Genomic DNA, 18516 nt, shown 5'->3' with positions numbered 1-18516 from the left:
CAGCCCTGACCTCACCAAAAGTCCCCTTCACCTGGTCGGATCGTTGCGATGGCCGCGTTCAAGGAGTTGAAAACGGCGCTTCTCGTCTGCACCCGTTCTGGTGCAGCCCGATCCTAGTCGCCAGTTAGTGGTTGAAGTGGACGCCTCGGACTCAGGGATAGGAGCTGTGCTGTCCCAGAGCGGGAAGACCGATAAGGTCCTTCATCCGTGTGCCTATTTTTCCCGCAGGTTGACCCCGGCCGAACGGAACTATGACGTCGGCAATCGAGAGCTCCTTGCGGTGAAAGAGGCTCTTGAAGAGTGGAGACATCTGTTGGAGGGAACGTCCGTGCCATTCACGGTTTTCACTGACCACCGGAACCTGGAGTATATCAGGACCGCCAAGCGGCTGAATCCCAGGCAAGCCCGCTGGTCACTGTTCTTCGGCCGTTTTGACTTCCGCATCACCTACCGGCCCGGGACCAAGAACCAGAGATCGGATGCCTTGTCCCGGGTACACGAAGACGAAGTCAAAACGGAGTTGTCGGATCCACCGGAACCCATCATCCCGGAGTCCACTATCGTGGCCACCCTCACCTGGGACGTAGAGAGAACCGTCCGGGAGGCCCTGGCACGAAGCCCGGACCCTGGGACTGGACCGAAGAACAGACTTTACGTCCCACCAGAAGCCAGGGCTGCAGTCCTGGACTTCTGTCACGGCTCTAAGCTCTCCTGTCATCCAGGGGTGCGAAGAACCGTGGCAGTTGTCCGGCAGCGCCTGTACCACCTGCGCCAGGGGCAAGGCCGACCATCGCAAGGCTCCGGGACTGCTACAGCCGCTGCCCGTGCCTCATCGCCCCTGGTCCCACATCGGCCTGGATTTTGTCACGGGCCTCCCGCCGTCCCAGGGAAACACCGTCATCCTCACGATAGTGGACCGATTCTCCAAGGCGGCCCACTTCGTGGCCCTCCCGAAGCTCCCAACAGCCCAGGAGACGGCAGACCTCCTGGTCCACCACGTCATCCGGCTGCATGGGATTCCATCAGACATCGTCTCCGATCGCGGTCCCCAGTTCTCCTCGCATGTCTGGAGGAGCTTCTGCCGGGAACTGGGGGCCACGGTCAGTCTCTCGTCCGGATACCACCCCCAAACCAACGGGCAAGCAGAGCGGGACAATCAAGAGATGGAGCAGACCCTGCGCTGCGTGACAGCCGCGCACCCGGCGGCCTGGAGTACCCATCTGGCCTGGATCGAGTACGCCCACAACAGCCAAGTGTTGTCAGCCACCGGCCTCTCCCCCTTTGAGGTGTGTTTGGGGTATCAGCCCCCGTTGTTTCCGGTGGTTGAGGGAGAGGTCGGTGTGCCCTCGGTCCAGGCCCACCTACGGAAGTGCCGTCGGGTGTGGCGTGCCGCCCGCTCTGCTTTGCTGAAGGCCCGGATGAGGACAAAGGCCCATGCAGACCGTCGGCAAATCCCGGCCCCTACGTATCGTCCCGGGCAGGAAGTGTGGTTGTCCACCAAGGACATCCCACTACAAGTAGCCTCCCCGAAATTGCAAGACAGATACATAGGTCCTTTCAAGATCCTCAAGGTCATCAATCCCGCCGCAGTGAGGCTTCAGCTTCCGGCCTCACTGCGGATCCATCCAGTGTTCCACGTGTCGAAAATCAAGCCCCATCACACCTCGCCCCTATGTACACCCGGTCCGGCACCACCTCCTGCCCGGATCATCGACGGCGAGCCGGCTTGGACTGTGCGCCGGCTTTTGGATGTCCGACGGATGGGCCGGGGCTTTCAATATCTGGTGGACTGGGAGGGGTACGGTCCCGAAGAACGCTCCTGGGTGAAGAGGAGCTTCATCCTGGACCCGGCCCTCCTGGCCGACTTCTACCGCCGCCACCCGGACAAGCCCGGTCGAGCACCAGGAGGCGCCCGTTGAGGGGGGGGTCCTGTTGTGTGGGCCGCTGAAGAGGAGGTACTGCTGGCCCACCACCACCAGAGGGCGCCCTGCCTGGAGTGCGGGCTCCAGGCACCAGAGGGCGCTGCCGCCTAACAGGAGCAGCCAGGGTGACAGCTGTCACCCATCACCTGAGACGGCTGACAGCAATCAGCAGAGGGGTATATCAGCAGGACGGCATCTCCACCTCATTGCCGAGATATCGTTTCTACCGAGGAGGTAACGTATCCAGCCGACTATATCACCTTTGAATACTTTTTGCCTTTATACAGAGAGAGAGAAGAGCAGCAGGAGACAGTATTGGATAAGTACTCACACTCCTGCACTTCAGTGTTTACTTGACGAGAGGGGGAGGTGGTGTTACCACCGTCCGTGTTGCTGGGTGCAGCGCACCCACCTCTGACTGTTTTTGTTCCTCGCCAGCAGTACCAGATCCGACAAGCGGAGGCAGTGGTCACCTGGGAGTTCGGGACTTGGTGGCTCCAGTATTCCCGGGGTTCGGTGGCGGTGGAAATCGAGTGGTTCCGGTTCGACTTGGACAGACGTCTCCTACCTTCGAGCCTGCCCACACGACACCATTGGAATTCGGCTTATTCACAAAATTGTTATCTGTTGTGTTTGTTGTGCGAGTTTCACAACAGTAAAGCTTTGTTATTTGACTTACTCCATTGTCCGTTCATTTGCGCCCCCTGTTGTGGGTCCGTGTTCTACACTTTCACAACAGGCCGTTTTTGACTACTTTTGGTTTTAACTTTATAATTTACCTTGAAAAAGTGTTTACCTGGCCTTGTTTGGCGTCAGTTTTTTCAGCACAACCTCACCTGTGTGACACCAACAACATGTATGTCAGAAGTCCAAAAAATTAGTACCGATCTTCCATTTCAATGTCTGTCCAGTTGTATTTTTTCCCTAATGCCTTGTTTTTTGCAGCAATTTTATTGGTGTTGGTGCAAATTCTTCTAATTTATATTAATATTCATTGCAAAGCAGAGATACTGGATTTATGCTGCTTTCACTGGTCATCAGAATTTACAGCTTCACAATAAGAAAGTTGTGGAAATGGTTCTTTAGTTTTAATTGTTTCAATTTAAAAAAAAACGTACTGATACAGCATACTGCTCTGACATTCAGTGAGTTCTCCTCATTTATATATGTTGAATGTAAGATTTGCTTCAGTGCTTCAATATACTGGACTCTGTGTTATGAAAGTACCACACGTCTGTAATGTCGCAATATATTTGTAATTACCATTGTTATTACTGGTATATCTGAAATATATGAAGCATATACAAAATCAATCTCTGGGACCAAAAATAAAATAAAATAAAAAGTTGTGGACTTTTGCAAAAGTCATGTGCCTTAAAATGTGTGCGCAACTTGTTTTTGTTGCTCTCCTTTACTAAAATTATTTTTTAAAAATCAAATTGTATTTAATCAGGGTTTTCTTGATGAAGTACTCCATTCTTGTTGAACCTATAGGATACCTATTACTTTTACATAATACAGAACTTTATACTGCTATTTATGCATACAAACCATTTTTTTTCAAAAATAAAGTCTGTCATTATATGTGCACTGTAATCAGATTATTTTAGTATTGTAAAGTCAATGCATTCAATGCGTGCTGTTGCACACCTGGCTCAAAGCAATGTAAAACCCACTACATGTCATTGCTGACATCCACCCAATGCAATTTTTCTTTTTTAAGCCCAGCCCCCATCTTCTAAATAACAAGAGCACTTGTGTTCCTGAGACCATTCATGTTGATGTTTCATTACTTCACCTCAGGGAGCTTTGGTGTCTGCTCTCCGTTGAGTGTTCTGTGATAATCCAGTAAGGTACCAGAAATCCTTTCACTTGCATCCCCTTCCCATACACCACAGCACTGTGTGTTTCCAGTTTAAAGAGGAGAAGAGGTACCACTTTGACATCGGTTTCATATTTTATTATAAAATGCCCATTAAAACATGGAATTAAACAAATTACGGTAAACCCAATGCCTGTGTGCACAGCATCTGATTCTGCATTAGTATTTCCTTGCATTTAAACAGCACATGGCATCCAGACATCCCCCCAATGGGCTTGCACCCTCTACATGTTTTTTTTTTTAATCTGCTGTCAAAATAGGGCCCAGTAAGTCAAATGAATAGACAATGTGTGAATTTCAGTGAAATAATTACCCAATTTAAATGGGAAAAAAGTTATGCTGGTTATGATTTCAAGTCCAACAACAGTGTGACGTGATGATTTTGTTGTGTGGGCCGCCAGAAGAGGAGGTACTGCTGGCCCACCACCAGAGGGCGCCCTGCCTGAAGTGCGGGCTTCAGGCACGAGAGGGCGCTGCCGCCACGGACACAGCCGGGGGTGACAGCTGTCACTCATTATCTCTTGACAGCTGTCACCCATCTACACTTCATCATCTCACTCCATAAAGACCGGATGTCATCTCCACCTCGTTGCCGAGATATCATCTACCTGTGAAGGTAATATTCTCAGCCTTAAAACTGTGTCTTAGTCTGAACTCGTTTTACAGCTGTTTTCCTGTGGAGTGCCTTATCTGTGAGATTGGCGTAATCAGCGACGGCTTCGCTTCACACCCCAGCCAGATAAGTGGTTAACAGGAGCTGCACGAGTGTGTGATTAGAGGTGGAGGTGACTTTCCACCTTCTGACTGTTTTTGTTACTGGGTGTGCACACACCCACATCTCACTGTTTGTGCTCCTCGCCAGCAGTACCAGATCCGACAGTCGGGGTCGGTGATCACCTGGGAATTCAGGACTTGGCGGCTCCAGTATTCACCGGGTTCTGTGGCGGTGGAAATCGTGTGGTCCCGGCTCTTCTCAGGACAGACGTCTTCTATCCTCGAGCCTGCCCACACGTCACCTTGGTGTATTGACTGCTGTCAGATTCTGTGATTGTCTGTATAATCGTTGTGCACATTAACAACATTAAATTGTTACCTTTTGGCTCATCTATTGACCGTTCATTTGCGCCCCCTGTTGTGGGTCCGTGTCACTACACTTTTCCCAACAGATTTTTGTATGGCATTTCTTTTTATTGATTTGTTTTATTTTTAAAGTTGGCATTATATAATTAAACATTTTCAAGGAAAGTCTGTATGTTTTGGATGCATTTTCCTTTGCAGACTCACAGTTTGCATTCACTCGTGGATTTTTCTTTAGCAGCCATTGCCCAGTAGAAAATTCATACAGAAGCATTTTATGTCCACTGACAGACTTTAGACAGCAGATTAATGCACCTGGAACTTTCCCTGCAGGTGGTTTTCAATGACGCTGTCATACTGACAGCTTCCTCCGTTGAGACAGTTGCAGACGCGCAGGACGGGGGTGAACAGGGAGCTGGTGATCTCATCGCTGACCTGGATGGTCAGCTGGACTGGCTGGATGTCGAGTGGCATCCATGTGAGGTAACCAAAACCTGGAACCAAAAGAGAAAGAATGTAATATATGGAAGCACATCAGGAAACCTCATGCAGTCAGTGTCGAATACTGACAGGAAATAAACACAAGTGGTTAATAAGATAAAATTAATGCAAACATACAGTGAGAAATCTTCATTACTGAAGTCATCTTCTTCTGTGTAAGCATCAGCACAAGATTAAATATTGCTGTACATAATACAAATCTGTGGCAGTTATGGAATAAACAGGTTGTATCTACTGGTTACTTCACAGTAAAAGATGTACTACGTTAGTTTGGTGGTTAACTGCTATATCCAAAAGATGTTGGTGCTGCACAATGAAAATCCCTCATTTTACAGTCTCAGCCTGTCAAACAAAAATTATGGTATTCAGCTAACAGTTAGTCCTGTACATAATAACACAACAGTTTCTGAAACTTAGCAGAATATTAAGGAAATTTACATTTAAACTTACTGTTTATGGGGTGCGATTTTTTTTTTTTTTTTTTTTTTTTCCACCACTACCAGGAAACGATACGGAAGCTACTGCAAAAGAAAGGCCTTAAGATTTTAAAAGACCCCTCCCACAGAAGCAAGTGCCTTTTTAAAAGTCTACCCTCCCACAAGACACTCTCAAGTATTAAAACAAGAACAACCAGATTCGAGAATAGTACACGTCCCAAAGCTGTCTGTTATGCACCTTGGCACTTTCAACTTTTATTTATTAATTGGATAGTGTTTATAAAATAGGTAGCCAACATTTTTCAAGGGTGGTAATAAATCAAGCAATGAACTGGAATGTTTGTGTCAGTCTAGAATGTTTTTAGAACCTTAGACCTCAACAATTTTTAGAAGAGGAACTCAACCCTTTTATTTCCTGTTAATTATGTAATTTTTAATGTTAATTTACTGTCTTAATGTATTTATAAATTGTTTAGGTTGTTGTCATATACACACTATTATGATGATGATGATTAATATTATTATTATCGTTATTTTTATTTCATTATTACTTCTATTTGTCATTTAATTTTTAAATGAGCCACAGTGGAAATAAGTGTTTTCACTTTCTTGTGTCATCCATGTATTTTTAATGTATTTACATTATATGCACAAACACTCACAATTTTAATATAAAGACAATTTACTGCCCCCTGCTGGAAACGTGTGTGAGTCCACAATGTAATTAGCAATGTTGGCTAATAGTTATAACTTCTCCAAAACTATTAGTTCTATCAGCATTCCGTTTTGGCAGCGTTCATCCTTGACCCAAAATACATAAGTATACCAAACAACAAATGTCAGATGTGCTCCATTTGTCCCTGATTGAAGTTGCACACATGCATACATGCGCACAGCTGTTCATCTTTACTGTATGCAGGTGCCTCTAATTTTAGACACAAACAGGGTGGAGCTCAAACACAATGCACATTTCATTCAAGTGTCAGCAACATGAGACTTAACTAAAGTGACTAAACCAACTGAACAACAAAATCACAATAAATCAGTAACACTAACAACACTGCTAAACTAACACGAACCATAATAATAACATTTAAACCCCCAAACCCCAAACTCCCATGGTGCATTGCAGCACAACATCTATTGTTTCCAAAAACATTTGTCCTATCAACTTTCCGTTTTTGCAGCGGTCATCCTTGACCCAAAATACATAAGCATACCAAACAGCAAATGTCAGATCTCCCTGGTTTCTGCGTGGTTGAAGCCATACGCACACACACATGCACACACACAAAGGCCACTTGGCGATTATAATATGGATTAGATTTCACGACCATTAAGTTTTAATCAGTTATATATGTAAAAACATATAGTCTGTGGATGACATAATGTGGCTGACAGGGATGGTGGATATAATGATAGTTTGTGCAATTTTGTTTTTTTTTGCCTTTATTTAGAAAATAATGTATATATTAATGATTAAATGTATATTAATCATTAAACAATATTCATTTGTGCAATCTGCACAATTGTGCATGTCTCTGTGTGTGGCCCACTCACTGGCTCAGCCCTAAAATAACTGCCAAAAGACAACAGAAATGTGAGTAATAACAACATGTGGAACTATGCAGGAAGGAGGGAGCAACTAAAAACTCACTGCCATCAATGGAAGAGTGGCGAGGCTTAGGGAAGAGCAGGGAGTAGGTGATGGGGTCTCCGTTCAGGTCCTGAGCCAGGATCTGGATATTGACTGTCGAGTTAACCTTTCCGTGGATCATTGTGGGTTCTGTCACTATGGGAGGCATGTTGCCTGTCATAACAGAATAAACAGGTTAGTGATGAAAGCAGCACACGTACTCAGTCTTATTACTAAAGATAATAGAACTACACAAGTTCACCCACTCTGGGAAAAAAGTGAGATTGAGATACATAATAAGCAAGTAGCACCAACATTTTTGTAAGCAACCTGCCCACTTCTCAGCAGTTAATTACCAGACCGGTCAGTGTACACAAACAGATTTATTCTTTCTCATGTTTCCCAAGAACTAGAAAGGTCATTTGCTGTAGTGAATTCATTCATATTCAAACTCAGCCTTTAAACATTTTATGATGTGGGTTTGAAGTGTTTATTGTCACTGAGTGTGTCAGAACTCGTGACTTGTCATTTAATTATGATGTAAACTGATATGACAGTGCATCATGTGACTTGTACTGGTGGACTTTATCGCAACACAGCTCAAAGTAGGGCACACAAAATATAAATTTAAATTCTGAAACAAAAAGGGACAATTTTAAGCCAAAGTGTGGCTAAATGTCTCAGCAGCTGTTCAGCCTTTGGTGGACAAAATTTTTATCTACAGTTATTAACATATTAACAGGTTTTCAAGTGGACATTCAGATAGACACTTTATGTACAGTTTTAACACATTAACTGTGTTCTTAATCTGTATAAAATAATATATGTACTTTTTCTTAAGGATAACAGGTCTCACAAAGATTTTCTGAACAGGACAACAGACTGTTTTTGATGCACAGCTCCGTCACTGGTAATTTTAAAGTGTAAATTTGGCTTACGTGGTGAAAGTGTTGTGTGGGCCGCCAGAAGAGAAGGTACTGCTGGCCCACCACCAGAGGGCGCCCTGCCTGAAGTGCGGGCTTCAGGCACGACTGGGAGTGACAGCTGTCACACATCAACTCATGACAGCTGTCACCCATCTTCATTTCATCACTCCATAAAAGCCGGATGTCATCTCCACCTCGCTGCCGAGATATCATCTACTTGTGAAGGTAATTCTCTGCTAAACTGAAAACACTGACTAATAGTCTGAACTTCTTTGCAGCCGTTTTCCTGTAAGTGTTTCCTTATCTGTGGGATTGGCGTTTGGTGTGATCAGCGACGGCTTCGCTTCACACCCCAACCAGATAAGTGGTTAGACAGGAGCTGCACGTGTGTGTGATTAGAGGTGGAGGTGACTTTCCACCTTCTGACTGTTTTTGTTACTGGGTGTGCACACACCCACATCTCACTGTTTGTGCTCCTCGCCAGCAGTACCAGATCCGACAGTCGGGGACGGTGATCACCTGGGAATTCGGGACTTGGCGGCTCCAGTATTCTCCGGGTTCTGTGGCGGTGGAAATCGTGTGGTTCCGGCTCTTCTCAGGACAGACGTCTTCTATCCTCGAGCCTGCCCACACGTCACCTTGGTGTATTGACTGCTGTCAGATTCTGTGATTGTCTGTATCATCGTTGTGCACATTCACAACATTAAATTGTTACCTTTTGGCTCATCTATTGACCGTTCATTTGCGCCCCCTGTTGTGGGTCCGTGTCACTACACTTTCCCCAACAGGATATCTCGGCCATCGTGACGGATCCCGAGGGGCGTCAACCACCTGTTGGACAGCCAATGGAAGAGCAGGGTGCACAGGCGTCGGCTGGAGGTGTGATTGGTGAGTTGCAGCATATCCTCACCGCCTTTACCGCTCGGATGGACCTGATGACCGAGCAAAACATCATCCTTAATCGCAGGATGGAGGCTCTCACCGCGCAGGTGGAAGCGCGCGCTCAGGGTGCTGCTGCAGCTCCTCCTCCTGCCGACCCGGTGCCGAATACAGACATTCCACTTGTCATTCAACGACCCCCCCCCCCCCCCCCCCCCCCCCCCACCATCCCCTGAAGCATACATAAGCCGCCCAGAGCCATACGGAGGTTGTGTGGAGACGTGAGCGGACTTTCTGACACGGGGTCAGAAGGGAATCTGCTGGATAGCAGATGGGCAAGGGAGGTAGGGCTCCCTCTGGTGGCGCTTTCTTCACCAGTGAAGGTGCGAGCACTAGATGGCACTCTTCTCCCTTTTATCACACACAAGACACTACCTGTAACCCTGGTAGTGTCTGGGAATCACCGGGAGGAGATTGAGTTTTTTGTAACTCCTTCTACCTCCCGCGTGATTTTGGGCTTCCCATGGATGATTAAACACAATCCCCGGATTGATTGGCCATCTGGGGTTGTGGCTCAGTGGAGCGAAACCTGCCACCGGAATTATTTAGGATCCTCGGTTCCTCCCGGTGTAAACGCTAATGAGGAGGTTAAAGTCCCTCCCAATCTGACGGCGGTGTTGGTTGAGTACCACGATCTTGCTGATGTCTTCAGCAAGGATCTGGCGCTCACCCTTCCCCCGCACCGTCCGTACGATTGTGCCGTTGATTTGGTCCCGGGCGTTGAGTTCCCGTCCAGCAGGCTGTACAATCTCTCACGTCCCGAGCGCGAATCAACGGAGACCTACATCCGGGACTCATTAGCTGCTGGGTTGATCCGGAATTCCACCTCCCCGATGGGTGCAGGTTTCTTTTTTGTGGGCAAGAAAGATGGCGGACTCCGTCCATGCATTGATTACAGGGGGCTGAACGACATAACGGTTCGTAATCGATACCCCTTACCCCTGTTGGATTCAGTGTTCACGCCCCTGCATGGAGCCCAAATTTTCACCAAACTGGACCTCAGGAATGCGTACCACCTGGTTCGGATCCGGAAGGGAGACGAATGGAAGACGGCAATCAACACCCCATTAGGTCATTTTGAGTACCTGGTCATGCCGTTCAGCCTCACTAACGCCCCCGCGACGTTCCAAGCTTTGGTTAATGACGTCTTGCGGGACTTCCTGCACCGATTCGTCTTCGTATATCTGGATGACATACTCATGTTTTCCCCGGACCCTGAGACTCATGTCCAGCATGTACGTCAGGTCCTGCAGCGGTTGTTGGAGAACCGGCTGTTTGTGAAGGGTGAGAAGTGTGAGTTTCACCGCACCTCTTTGTCCTTCCTGGGGTTCATCATCTCCTCCAACTCCGTCGCCCCTGATCCGGCCAAGGTTGCGGCGGTGAGAGATTGGCCCCAACCAACAAGCCGTAGGAAGCTGCAATAGTTCCTCGGCTTTGCAAATTTCTACAGGAGGTTCATTAAGGGCTACAGTCAGGTAGTTAGCCCCCTGACAGCCCTGACCTCTCCAAAAGTCCCCTTCACCTGGTCGGATCGGTGCGAAGCCGCGTTCAAGGAGTTGAAACGCCGGTTCTCGTCTGCACCAGTTCTGGTGCAGCCCAACCCTAGCCGCCAGTTCGTGGATGAAGTGGACGCCTCTGACTCAGGGATAGGAGCCGTGCTATCCCAGAGTGGAGAGACCGATAAGGTTCTTCACCCGTGTGCCTACTTTTCTCGCAGGTTGACCCCAGCTGAACGGAACTATGACGTCGGCAATCGAGAACTCCTTGCGGTGAAAGAGGCTCTTGAGGAGTGGAGACACCTGTTGGAGGGAGCGTCTGTGCCGTTCATGGTTTTCACTGACCATCGGAACCTGGAGTATATCAGGACCGCCAAGCGGCTGAACCCCAGGCAAGCCCGCTGGTCACTGTTCTTCGGGTGTTTTGACTTCCGAATCACCTACCGCCCCGGGACCAAGAACCAGAGATCAGATGCCTTGTCCCGGGTGCATGAAGATGAGGTCAAGACTGAGCTGTCGGATCCACCGGAGCCCATCATTCTGGAGTCCACTATCGTGGCCACCCTCACCTGGGACGTGGAGAAGACCGTCCGGGAGGCCCTGGCACGGAGCCCGGACCCCAGAACTGGACCAAAGAACCGTTTATACATCCCACCAGAGGCCAGAGCTGCAGTCTTGGACTTCTGTCACGGGTCCAAGCTCTCCTGTCATCCAGGGGTGAGTAGGACCGTGGCAGTTGTCCGGCAGCACTTCTGGTGGGCGTCCATGGAGGCTGACGTCCGGGAGTATGTCCAGGCCTGCACCACCTGTGCCAGGGGCAAGGCAGACCACTGCAAGACACAAGGGCTTCTGCAACCGCTTCCGGTGCCTCGTCGCCCCTGGTCTCACATTGACCTGGACTTTGTCACGGGCCTCCCGCCGTCCCAGGGCATGATGACCATCTTCACGATAGTGGACCGTTTCTCCAAGGCAGCCCACTTCGTGGCCCTCCCGAAGCTCCCTACGGCCCAGGAGACAGCAGACCTCCTGGTCCACCACATCGTACGTCTGCATGGGATACCAACTGACATTGTCTCGGACCATGGTCCTCAGTTCTCCTCACAGGTTTGGAGGAGTTTCTGCAGAGAACTGGGGGCCAACGTGAGCCTCTCGTCCGGGTATCACCCTCAGACGAATGGACAGGCAGAGCGGGCCAACCAAGAACTTGAACAGGCCCTCCGCTGTGTTACATCAGCGCACCCGTCGGCCTGGAGTCACCATCTGGCCTGGATCGAGTACGCCCATAACAGCCAGGTGTCCTCTGCCACCGGCCTCTCCCCATTTGAGGTGTGTCTGGGGTACCAGCCCCCATTGTTCCCCGTGGTGGAGGGAGAGGTCGGTGTGCCCTCGGTCCAGGCCCACCTGTGAAGATGCCGTCGGGTGTGGCGCACCGCCCGTTCTGCCTTGTTGAAGGCCCGGACGAGGGCTAAGGCCCATGCAGACCGCCGGTGTTCCCCGGCCCCTGCTTACCAGCCCGGGCAGGAGGTGTGGCTTTCAACGAAGGACATCCCCCTCCAAGTGGACTCACCCAAACTCAAGCACAGGTATATCGGTCCATTCAAGATCCTCAAAGTCCTCAGTCCGGCCGCAGTGAAGCTCCAGCTCCCAGCTTCACTGCGGGTCCACCCGGCTTTTCATGTTTCCCGGATCAAGTCACACCACACCTCACCCCTCTGTGCTCCCAGACCGGCGCCGCCTCCTGCCCGGATCATCGATGGGGAGCCTGCATGGACGGTTCGCAGGCTCCTGGACATCCGTCGGAAGGGCTGGGGGTTTCAGTATCTGGTGGACTGGGAGGGGTATGGACCTGAAGAACGCTCCTGGGTGAAGAGGAGCTTCATCCTGGACCTGGACCTCCTGGCCGACTTCTACCGACGTCACCCGGACATGCCTGGTCGGGCGCCAGGAGGCGCCCGTTGAGGGGGGGGGTCCTGTTGTGTGGGCCGCCAGAAGAGGAGGCACTGCTGGTCCACCACCAGAGGGTGCCCTGCCTGAAGTGCGGGCTTCAGGCACGAGAGGGCGCTGCCGCCACGGATACAACCGGGAGTGACAGCTGTCACACATCAACTCATGACAGCTGTCACCCATCTTCATTTCATCGCTCCATAAAAGCTGATGTCATCTCCACCTCGCTGCCGAGATATCATCTACCTGTGAAGGTAATTCTCTGCTAAACTGAAAACACTGACTAATAGTCTGAACTTCTTTGCAGCTGTTTTCCTGTAAGTGTTTCCTTATCTGTGGGATTGGCATTTGGTGTGATCAGCGACGGCTTAGCTTCACACAGCAACCAGATAAGTGGTTAGACAGGAGCTGCACATGTGTGTGATTAGAGGTGGAGGTGACTTTCCACCTTCTGACTGTTTTTGTTACTGGGTGTGCACACACCCACATCTCACTGTTTGTGCTCCTCGCCAGCAGTACCAGATCCGACAGTCAGGGACGGTGATCACCTGGGAATTCGGGACTTGGCGGCTCCAGTATTCTCCGGGTTCTGTGGCGGTGGAAATCGTGTGGTTCCGGCTCTTCTCGGGACAGACGTCTCCTATCCTCGAGCCTGCCCAAACATCACCTTGGTGTATTGACTGCTGTCAGATTCTGTGATTGTCTGTATCATCGTTGTGCACATTCACAACATTAAATTGTTACCTTTTGGCTCATCTATTGACCATTCATTTGCGCCCCCTGTTGTGGGTCCGTGTCACTACACTTTCCCCAACAGAAAGATTCATGTAACTAGTTGCAGGTTACCAGTTGGTCGGGTCTGGTCTGGGAACATGCACTGGTGCTGTGCTGGCAAACTGTTCAGTACTTGAAGTACAATGTTTCGCTTGAGGATGGGTACAGGAATGAAAGCTAATAAGAGACCGAGATGAGAGACTGAGCGACTAAGAGTTTATCACACACGTTGAATACTATGACGTCCTAGCAGGACCCCGCTTGTTTACTAAAACCTCCTTCCCAAGTGTAGGACCAACAGACTGAAAAACTCCTTTGTCCCTCAGGCCATCAGAATGTACAACTCCACACTCAGAGGGAGAAGGAGTAACAGGAAGACAGAGGACGGGAAGGAGAGGAACAGTAGTAGCCAGTAAACCAGTATTGATCAGTATGTCTGGTATTTATATTGTGTATTTGTATTTATATTTGCAAACTGTTTTTACATTCACTTTTGATACTTTGTATGTTTCTTACCCTGTGTGCTACTATACAATGCTGCTGGAAGCTCAATTTCCCTGAGGGAGTCTTCCCAAGGGATCAATAAATTTCTATCTTATCTAATCTAATCTAATCATTGTGTACCTCACGTCAGAGGACTAGGCGATCTTGCATGGATCTGTTATCTTTGGTTATTACATGGGAGCAGTGACGTGAATGTTGATTTTCTTCACAATTAACGGTCGAGAAAGTCATCTCATTCACAAAATTTTATTTAGAAGTAGTTAGACTTCCTACCATTGGTGAGAACCAGATTGTTGTATTGCTTCCAGGCTTCCAAAGTCTGCAGTCCCAGGTTAGAATTCTTGGTTGCCAGCATATCGTGGACACATGCCATTTTGCCCTCACAAATTCTCTTCTGCACCTCCAACTGGGCTGGACTCACTCTTTTCATTAGGTCGCTGGTAGAGACACGATCCAGTGGAACCAACACAGGTGCAGAGAACAACATGCTCTCTGGGAGTGGAACCACCCCTGGAGACACATACAGACAGATAATAATTCCAGAACGGGTAAAGCCACGAGTAAAGAAATTAGTATCACAAATATCAGTAATGCCACAATCAAATAACAGTGTAGCAGATGTCATGTATAACAAATCAGTAATAATAAGAGCGCAACATTTTTCATTCAAAGCAGTTCAATGTCCCACATGACACCAGATGGGAACACTTAACCACTGATTACAGTGCACTGCTGCGCCACAGCCCCAAATATCCTTTCTAGAAGTGTTTTTATGGCCCTTTATGACCTTTGGGAAAAGAATTATGATCTTTGAGACTACTATTGTTCCTCTTGAGGGAAAACAGAATTTTAAACCACACAAACCCAATAAAAACAAGGAATCAATGCCCATTGTCAAAGAAATAGTGCCACTGACCCATCAATCAAATCCTTTGCAAGTCAACTGTCAAATTACATTGATCAACACGATTTTCTTTTTTTTTTTTTTTTTTTTCTTTTTTTTTTTGCAAATAATTTGGGGGTGCTGAATCCAAATCTGGTGTTAATTTTTTCCAATCACATCACATTTTTGAGATATGAAAACATATTTCTCGTATCAAGCATTGAAGCTGCAGTCTCGAACACCTCTCCAGCACCATAAATGATATTACAGTTCTTGTTCACGTTTCCCGAACCTGGTTTAAAAACTATGCTTTTGAAGCTGCTTTTGTGATTAGTGGCATCAAACCCATGACTGAATAAACAACTTTTGGGTAATAAACTGCTGGAATGACTTTTTGTCATTCCAGCAGTACCCAAGGATCCTTCGAAGACACATAGTACTAAAAACATCCAGTCGTCACTTAAGTCGTGATTCCATAGGCTCTTCCCAGGCGGCTCTCGATATCAATGGCTGAGGTGCCAGAGACATGTATGTCACTGCTGACATAAGTAAATGTCACTACACATTCAAGACTTTCACCACATACAGATAGACATCTGACAGCTGAGTCCAGGAAGTCATTAAAAGCCTGAATCTTAGTCCTGATCCAGGAAAATCTCAAACCCACACACTCCGATTCCTCAGCTGTAATCAGAGTATCCATTGATTCTGCAAAGATCACAGCTTTGTCCCTGAAGTCAAGGTTAGTAATGTCATAGGTTTCCACAACTCTACCCAACACCCAGTCCATGCAGGCATTGGACAGTGTAGGAGCCAGAACATAACCCCGACGAACACCAGCTTTCACTATGAAAACCTCAGAGTCTCTTCCTGTCTCTGTCTCTGCACAGTCATCACAGTACCTGGCTGGATATGATGTCCAGTAGCTTCTTGGGGATCCCATGAATTCCCAGAAAGCAGTCTGATCAACTGAATCAAAGGCTTTGTCAAAGTAAATATAACTGCAATGATCACAAATTACATGTAATCACAAATTATAGTGAAGGACTTTAAAGTTCTCTTTAATTTAAAGCTCTCCCAAAAGTGGGATCGTCCAGAAGGGAGGAAGCTGTGCTTTAGCCCAGAGACTATTTTGTGTTTTTTATTCAAATTATTTTGAGATCGTGATGCCATAACGTGTTGGGCTCGTTTTATTCTGGACAAGTATACTGTCCATAAATATCTATATTTACCATTTCTGATGAGAAACAGCAACAATAAAACATCAGGTTTTAATGGTTAAAATGTTATGCCTTTCAATCACAACATTATCCCCAGGTTTTATAATAAAAAACACTGTAATGCTCAATAATTTTAATTCTCTGTCTCCATACCATGATCCAAATCTGTGCCAACACTTAACTGATTCTGTTCCAAGATAAGGCTGAACTTATTGACCAGGTTTTAGCTTATAAAATGTAAGTTATGTAGGTGATATTTAGCAGCTTTCATTATTTGAAAGAAAAAATAAGTTTAGTCTCATGAAATGTGTCATTTAGACAGCATTATCAAATCAAAAATCCAGTTTGATTTCAATCAAAGCTGAAACTAATGGTTTCTTCCACTAGTAAGAAGAAAGACTGATCATTCCAGCCAGTTTTACTGAGCTTGGCTAAAAAAAAGAACTCCTTGAATTCTCCTGCAAACAGACAAGCAAAGGCAGCAAGGTACAGCAATGAAAAAAACAAACAAAAATGAACTCACAAGACAGGCCAAAGTCATGCAGTCTCTCTTCTGAGGGAACACTGAGATCAGGTGACTGTACGATCTTGCCATTAGACATGAGGAAATCATCAGTTTTGTTGGAGCTCCAGTGGCCCATGAGACCAACAGTGCGGTTGTGAAAGGCCTGTGGAACCTCCACCATGCAGCCCAGCTGATTGCTGCCTAAAACGCACCACACGTTCACATGCAGACCGCTGGCATACACTGCAGCACAGCCACTCAGTGACAGACAGCGGACAGCGAAGCCCTCCTTACCCATGTGGACTACACCTGAAAAGAGGGACGGGTCAAAGAGGCAAGACAGTAACTGTAAACAGACAGCTTTTAGATCAGTGGATACACCAGAGTTGTGTTTTTCAAATGGTTGCTTCATTACAGTGCCCTTTTTTTTATCTCTTCTTCAGTATCATGTATATGTCAGAGGTGTGTTTTAATAATTACCAACAGTGACTGAGAGCTCATCATCGTTCACAAAAACCTGCAGTCTGTCTCTTTTCTCTGCACAATGCCATTCAATCTGAAAAGAACATGAATATCCGTGTTTAGGTCAGGTCAGGTCTGACTGTCAACCACCCAGACAGACCACTGGTCCATCCCCACCTCCCAAAAGTAGCCATCAATCTGCCACAGCCAGGTGATATGATATCAGCAGTGCTTCTTTGATTTTTGTAAAGCCTTTGATTTGGTTGACCAGGCTGCTCTCTGTGGGACATCATGGGAGTTTGTGGGATCCCCAAGAAGTTGGTGGATAGCATAGGTGGCCTATACACAGTTACTGTGACCGCTGTCTAGAGGTAAATCAGAATCAGAAATGGTGTCACGGATGGCCACCTTGGTACTGTGGTACTGAAGCAGAAACTCTGAATTTTTCCCATGAAACACTGGCGTTTGTCAGTATGTGCTCTGCTCCTACACTCGGTGCTTGCAGGGAATGTATGTTGGGTAGGGTGGCGGAAACCGGCGGCTTCGGTACCTTTGTTGAAAGGAAACCCTTTTAGTCACCTTAACTTCGCATGTGATGCTGTGATCTTTGCAGAACCAATGGATGCCTTAATTGCAACACTTGAGAAGCTCAGTGTGGAATCGGAGAACCTGGCTTTCCAACTGTATTGGATCAACACCGAGATCCAGGCATTCGGTGACTTCCTGGACTCGAGCATAAGAAGTGTATCTGTATGTTGTGAAACTGTCAAACATGCAGAGACGCTCTTATCCTGATTTATGTTTCTGGGTCCTCGGCCTTTGAGATCGAGCGACACCGGAGAAGAGCTCATGGAGTCAAGGATTCACCGGACAGAGGTGTTTAGCAATGTTTATGCCTTGTCTTAGTGCACATGTTCCATTTCTCAAAAACAAGAATTAAATTAAAATTAAAAATAGTTTTTATATGTCTGTTTGTTGTAATAGGCAGTGCATGAGCATGGTCAAGCCTCTGGTCATCCCCAGAGCACAGCCATAATGTCCCACACAGACACTGATACAGTATGTCTGTCTGTTTTTGGTCTACCTGTTACACATAGAAACATTAATTCTTAAATAAACTATCACAAAATAAAGTTAAATAAGCCCACTGTTTACAATGAATGGCAATCTGAAACAGCAGGCTGTCCAGGGCAATCAGTTAACGCCAATGTTTCGAACTCACAAACTACAGATGCAATCAGCGGCAGAGATTGTTTTCTTTTTCTTTTATTTATTTTTTATTGCCAGCATGTAAATATACGAGGTCTATTACAAAAGAAACCGACCTTTTTATTTTTTTCAAAAACTATATGGATTTGAATCATGTGCGATTACATCAGACAAGCTTGAACCCTCGTGCGCATGCGTA

At 47.2% G+C, this 18516-nt stretch overlaps 1 protein-coding gene across 1 annotated transcript in view; it reads right to left on the bottom strand.

Moving 5' to 3' along the window:
- The window catches only part of si:ch73-105b23.6 (fibrillin-2), a 97972-nt gene that overhangs the window by 28581 nt on the left and 50875 nt on the right, over positions 1–18516 (bottom strand). Inside the window, exons 11-13 of the mRNA XM_034184393.1 lie at positions 17127–17202; positions 16665–16955; positions 5197–5208 (exon numbers count right to left, since the gene is read on the bottom strand). Of these exons, the coding sequence (XP_034040284.1) occupies positions 5197–5208; positions 16665–16955; positions 17127–17202 (379 nt within the window). The remainder of the gene's footprint in view (positions 1–5196; positions 5209–16664; positions 16956–17126; positions 17203–18516) is intronic.

This window comes from Thalassophryne amazonica, chromosome 13 (assembly GCF_902500255.1).
Source record: "Thalassophryne amazonica chromosome 13, fThaAma1.1, whole genome shotgun sequence".
Classification (NCBI taxonomy): Eukaryota; Metazoa; Chordata; class Actinopteri; order Batrachoidiformes; family Batrachoididae; genus Thalassophryne; species Thalassophryne amazonica.
Note: the sequence above shows the minus strand (reverse complement) of the source record. Positions and strands in the feature narration are given on the sequence as shown.